This window comes from Hemitrygon akajei, chromosome 18, assembly GCF_048418815.1.
Source record: "Hemitrygon akajei chromosome 18, sHemAka1.3, whole genome shotgun sequence".
Classification (NCBI taxonomy): Eukaryota; Metazoa; Chordata; class Chondrichthyes; order Myliobatiformes; family Dasyatidae; genus Hemitrygon; species Hemitrygon akajei.
The window spans coordinates 76,347,054-76,353,768 of record NC_133141.1 but is presented as its reverse complement, the minus strand read 5'-3'; the positions used below and the strand labels follow the sequence as shown (position 1 = coordinate 76,353,768).

Sequence of the window (6,715 nt, the reverse complement as noted above, 5' to 3'; positions counted from 1 at the left end):
CAAATACACACTCATATACACACACACTCACACACACACACACAAACACACACAGACACTCACAGACACAGAGACACACAGACACTCACACACATACACACACACACATATACACACATACACACTCATATACACACAGACACAAACACACACAGACACTCACAGACACACACATATACACACACACACATACACACTCATATACACACACACACAGACACTCACACACACACTCATATACACACACACACAAACACACATACACACTCATATATACACACACACACACAAACACACATACACACTCATATACACACACACACACTCATATACACACACACACAGACACACTCATATACACACACACACAGACACACACACACACACACACACAGACACTCACAGACACAGAGACACACAGACACTCACAGACACATACACACATTCATATATACACACACACAGAAACTCACATACACACACATGCACACACAGAAACTCACATACACACACTCATATATACACACACACAGAAACTCACAACACACACTCACACACACACTTACCCACAGAGACGCATGCGCGCACACACACACACACACACACACACTCAGAGACACACACACAGGCACGCACACAAAATGCTGGGGAAACTCAGCAGGTCAGGCAGCGTCTGTGGAGAGGAATAAACAGTCGACGTTCCAGGCCGAGACCCTCCATCAGGACTGGCTCTCAGACTGAAATATCAACGCTTTATTCCCTTCCATGGATGCCGTCCCACCACCAGCATTTTGTGTGTGCTCTGCACATAGGTAAAGGGTGTGGAGTTAACGGGGAATGGGTGAGTAAGTACCTACCCGGTCCAGCAGCAGATGTGACTGGGAAGAAGCTGAGCTTCACGACTCATCTCTGGTTTGCTCTGCGACAGAAAAAAGTGCAGACTCTTCTCTAACTGGAGAGAAAATTCAAAAATCCGAGGTGCAAAGGGACTTGGGAGTCCTCGTGCAGGATTCCCTAAAGGTCGATTTGCAGGCTGAGTCTGTGGTGAGGAAGGCAAATGCAATGTTGGCATTCATTTCAAACATAAACGTAAGGATATAACGTTGAGACTTTATCAGGCACTGGTGAGGCCTGACTTGGAGTCTTGTGAGCTGCTTTAACCCTAACCCTTCACTCCGGATCAACAAAGTATGTCTGTCTTTGTGCCCCTCATCTGAGAAAGGTTGTGCTGACATTGGAACTGGTTCAAAAGAGTTCGCCAAAATGATTCCGGGATTGAACATGAAGAGTGTTTGATGCCACTAGGCCTGTCCTTGCTGGAATTCAGTTAAGTGAGGGCTGACCTCATTGAAACCTGTCGAAGGCCCTGATAGAGCGGATGTGGAGAGGATGTTTCCTATAGTGGGGCAGTCTAGGACCAGAGGACACAGATAGAGTGGATGTGGAGAGGATGTTTCCTGTAGTGGGGGAGTCTAGGACCAGTGGACACAGATAGAGTGGATGTGGAGAGGATGTTTCCTATAGTGGGGCAGTCTAGGACCAGAGGACACAGATAGAGTGGATGTGGAGAGGATGTTTCCTATACTGGGGGAGTCTAGGACCAGAGGACACAGATAGAGTGGATGTGGAGAGGATGTTTCCTATAGTGGGGGAGTCTAGGACCAGAGGACACAGATAGAGTGGATGTGGAGAGGATGTTTCCTATAGTGGGGCAGTCTAGGACCAGAGGACACAGATAGAGTGGATGTGGAGAGGATGTTTCCTATAGTGGGGGAGTCTAGGATCAGAAGACACAGATAGAGTGGATGTGGAGAGGATGTTTCCTATAGTGGGGGAGTCTAGGATCAGAGGACACAGATACAGTGGATGTGGAGAGGATGTTTCCTATAGTGGGGGAGTCTGGGACCAGAGGACACAGATAGAGTGGATGTGGAGAGGATGTTTCCTACAGTGAGGGAGTCTGGGACCAGAGGACACAGATAGAGTGGATGTGGAGAGGATGTTTCCTATAATGAGGGAGTCTGGGACCAGAGGACACAGATATAGTGGATGTGGAGAGGATGTTTCCTATAGTGAGAGAGTCTGGGACCAGAGGACACAGATACAGTGGATGTGGAGAGGATGTTTTCTACAGTGAGGGAGTCTGGGACCAGAGGACACAGATAGAGTGGATGTGAAGAGGATGTTTCCTATAGTGGGGGAGTCTAGGACCAGAGGGCACAGATAGAGTGGATGTGGAGAGGATGTTTCCTATAGTGGGGGAGTCTAGGACCAGAGGACACAGATAGAGTGGATGTGGAGAGGATGTTTCCGAGAGTGGGGGAGTCTAGGACCAGAGGACACAGCCTCAGAATAGAGGAGCGTCCTTTTAGAATGGAGATGAGGAGGAATTTCTTTAGCCAGAGTGGTGAATCTGTGGAGGCCAAGTCTCCATGTACATCTAAGGCAGGGGTTGATAGATTCTTTATTGGTCAGGGTATGAAGGGATATGTGAGGGGTGTGGGGGGCAGGATATTGGGGGTGAGAGGGGAAATAGATCAGCCGTGATGAGGTGGAGCAGACTCGATGGGCCAAATGGCCTAATTCTGTTCCTATATCTTATGGTCTTGTCTACGCTAGACACGGACACGGGGCACATATCGACAAGGGCCCAATGTGGGGTAAATGGGCTTAGTGTAAATAGTGACAGTGGACATCCTGCACGTGACAGGCAGAAGGGCCTTATCTGCACAGTATGCGCCAATTTCTTCCCCCGGATACTCCTGGCTGGGCCCGGGTGATGCCTGTCGAGCGTCCAGGGCCTCTGTGCCAGGAGAGACGGTACGCTGAGGAGACGGCCCTTCCCACCTGACCAGCAGCTTGGCGTCTGTGCACTGGGCGATGTATCCACCAGGCACCCGGCAGATTACTCTCTCCTCAACAGGAGAGTCCAGCTCACAGCCGGTCTGCAGGACAGGCCAGTCTCCCTTATGCTGGTGGTGGGGGCTAGATTGCAGATGATGGGCAGAAGGGCCCGTTCCTCCATTCTAACCTTTGACATTCCCAAGCGTTGAGGTTCTGAACCAGAAGCTGTGGCTCCGGGAGTGCTTACGCCCGTCTCTTCACCCTCTCTTGCAGCCAGGAGCACGAAAGGCTACACCAACCTTCAGGATGAAGCGCTCAAGGTCTTCAACTCCCTCCAGCAACTGGAGACCGAGCGAGATCCCATCCCGCTCATCCAGGGAATCCTGCAGACCGGCCTGGACCTGGAGTCGCTCCGCGACGAGATCTACTGCCAGCTGATTAAGCAGACGTGCAACCCTCCCCGGGCCGGGGACGCGGGCGACCTGCGGAACTGGCACCTCCTCACCTGCATGAGCATCACCTTCCTCCCCAGCAGCAGCGTCCTCGGCTACCTGAGCTTCCACATCCAACGGTGAGTGCCCTCCGCCACCGCGGATCCCTCAGCCCGAAGGCGCGCGGGGAGCGAGGAGCCACTGGCCTACTTCCCGTTACCCCGCTGGCGTTCCGGGCAGCGACGGAGATCCTCCCCATCTCTGTCGGTGTTCCTCACGACAGGTCCCGGGCGAAGGCTCAGGAATACCGTCACACTCAGATGTCGGAGGATTCTTCACTGTTTTACCAGTCAGGGTCGTTGGCCCTGAGCCAAACCCCTACCAAACCTGGAGGTCTGGCCTCTGCCCTTTGACCTGTTTGGTATGGCTGCGCCTACCAAGGGCCAAAGCATGAAGCCGACTCCAGCCGGTGGAGCTCTCCGGTCCACTGCGGCATGGAAGCCTCCGGACCCGACGACGGGGTCGTGGTCCTCTTGGGGGTGAGTGCGGAGAGTAGGGAAGGAAATTAGGGTCGAGGGGCAGATGGAAATCAGTAGGCAGACGAATTAAAACAGGGTGTGCCGACAGAATCTAGCAGTGATGAAGAGCAGGACAGGAGAGTAAGAGCCCCGCCAGGGACCACCGCGGGGGTCAGAGACACGGCCGAGATTGGCGATGTGAGACCAGGAGTCGGAGGTTGGCGATCTGACGTCAGGGGCCAGACTTTGGTGGTCAGGAGTCGGAGGTTGGAAGGAGTCGAGGGTTGGCAGTCGGGAGTCAGTGAACTGGGACTGGGAATTGGAAATCTGAGGTTGGGGGGGGTCGGGAATCAAGGATCAGGGATCGGTGTTTGGGTGTATGGAATCAGGCACCTGGTATCGGGAATCCGAGGTACCAGATGCTAGGGGGATGAGACACCGGATGTTGGGGCTGAGGTACCGGATGTCAGGACTGAGTTATCAGATGTTGGGGTTGAGGTACTGGATGTTCGGACTGAGTAGAGGATGCTACCTCATTGAGCTGAGGTACCGGATGTTAGACATCCGAGGTGGTTGGACAGACTGCTGGTCGGATGTTGGGGTTGAGGTATCAGATGTTGAGCTGTGGTACCGGAGGTTGAACGTCTGAGGTGGTTGGACAGACTGCTTTGTTGGAACTAATGTTCCTCTTGCTGGACACAGGTCACGGCAGCAGTTCCCAGACACGGAGATCGAACGGTATGCAGAGTTCATCGCAGGTTCGCTGAGGAAAACCAAGGGCCGGTTGTGTGTGCCTTCCTCCCAGGAGATCAGACTGCTGACGCGACGACAACAGATGAAATGCACCATCTACTACGCTGGCTCCAGCTTCAGCAAGCTCGCCATCAACTCACACACCACGGCGGCAGAGGTGAGGGTTCACCACCGGGGTCAGGGCAGTAGGGGTGAGGGTTCACCACTGGGGTCAGGGCAGTAGGAGCGAGGGTTCACCACCGGGGTCAGGGCAGTAGAGGTGAGGGTTCACCACTGGGGTCAGGGCAGTAGGGGTGAGGGTTCACCACTGGGGTCAGGGCAGTAGGGGCGAGGGTTCACCACCGGGGTCAGGGCAGTAGGGGTGAGGCCATGCCCTGAGGTAATTTAAAGCCCTGCACAGTGAACACAGCAAGGGACTGGTGCGATGTCTGGAGCCCCCCTCGAAGTGTGGGGGGGGGGTGGGTGGAGTGATGTGCAGAGCCCTCTCGATGGAGGGCGAGGGGAGTGTGGAGCCCCCTTGTTGGGGTGGGGGCGATGTGTGGAGACCCTCAATGGGGGGTTGGTGTGATGTGTGGACCCTTCAATGGGGTGGGGGCGATGTGTGGATTGCTCGATGGGGGGGTGAAATGTGTGGAGCCCCTCTCAATGGAGGGGTTGGGCGATGTCTGGAGCCCCTCGGTGGGGGTGGAGCAATGTGTGAAGCCCTTTGTTGGTTGGAGGCAATGTGTGGAGCTCTTTTGATTGGGGAAACAATGCGTGGAGCCCCTCGATGGGAAGGGGGAGCGATCCTACAGATGAGGTTCTATACCATAAGTAATTCAGATCACTATGTACAGAACAACAACACACACAAAACGCTGGTGGAACGCAGCAGGCCAGGCAGCATCTATAGGGAGAAGCACTGTCGACGTTTCGGGCCGAGACCCTTCGTCAGGACTAACCGAGAGGAAAGATAGTAAGAGATTCCAAATCTCTCAAATGCCCGAAACGTCGACAGTGCTTCTCCCTATAGATGCTGCCTGGCCTGCTGCGTTCCACCAGCGTTTTGTGTGTGTTGTTGTTTGAATTTCCAGCATCTGCAGATTTCCTCGTGTTTGCACTATGTAGATATCTGCTTTCACTTTGACACGAAAGAGTCCTCTTCTGTTGATCAGTGTCAAACTAAAACCCCAAATTAAATCCACTGTGATTCAATGTTGTGAAGCAATAAAACATGAAAACTCCCAGGGGAGGTGAATACTTTTCATAGGCACTGTAGGTACCAGGAGGGGGATCAGTGGGGAGGGGTGAATGGGCAGGGGAGCCACACAGAGAGTGAACCCTGCAGAAAGAACAGTGAGGTGGAGCAGGGATGATCTGCCTACCGATAGGTTCTTAATTTAGATGGAGGAACCTACAGAGAATGGGGTGATCGGTGGGGACGAGGGGAGCACCATCCCTGTTACCTCAACAGAAGGATGGGGTGAGGGCAGATCTGCAGGAGGCACGGGAGAGGGTAAGAAGGACTTGTTGTGGGCGGGAAACCCTGCTGTCTGAAAAGCGAGGACATCTCAGAGTGGAAAGACTCACCCTCGGTACGGAAGTGGTGGAGGCGGAGAAACTGAGAGAAGGGAATGGCATTTTTACGAGTGACGGTTTGGGAAGAGAGTTGGTAGGTTTGAAATGATGGTCTGTCTTCAGAGGTAGAGACAGAGAGATCGGGGAAGGGGAGGGACGTGTGGTGTCGGAATTGGACTGAGTGAATTTAAGGGCAGGGTGGAAGTTGATGAAATTGTCGAGCTCAGCACGGGTTAGGGATAGTGGAGGAAGAGTTGGGGAGTCTTGGAACATGGACGGGTTAATTTTAATGCAATTGGAGGAAAGTACAGGGGGATGTCAGAAGTAGGTTTTTTTTCCACACAGAGAGTGGTGGGTGTGTGGAATACCCTGTCAGGGGTAGTGGTAGAGGCAGATACATTTGGGACATTTAAGAGACTCAAATAGGCACATGGATGATAGGAAAATGAAGGGCTGTGTGTGGGGGAAGGGTTAGATTAATCTCGGAGCAGGTTAACAGATCGCTGTTGGTGAAACTACTGGCCTGGACTCACACTGGACATTCAACAAGTTTCTGCCACAGCTAGAGTCCCTCAAATCTGCTCTTTAACCAAATACACTCAATTTAGCGAC

At 53.0% G+C, this 6,715-nt stretch overlaps 1 protein-coding gene across 2 annotated transcripts in view; it reads left to right on the top strand.

Annotated features, from left to right (window-relative positions):
• Nucleotides 1-6,715, top strand: part of plekhh3 (pleckstrin homology, MyTH4 and FERM domain containing H3) — a 52,517-nt gene that overhangs the window by 21,255 nt on the left and 24,547 nt on the right. For both annotated transcript variants that reach the window (XM_073071835.1, XM_073071833.1), the window contains exons 7-8: nt 3,118-3,415; nt 4,496-4,703. In XM_073071835.1, the coding sequence (XP_072927936.1) occupies nt 3,118-3,415; nt 4,496-4,703 (506 nt within the window). The remainder of the gene's footprint in view (nt 1-3,117; nt 3,416-4,495; nt 4,704-6,715) is intronic.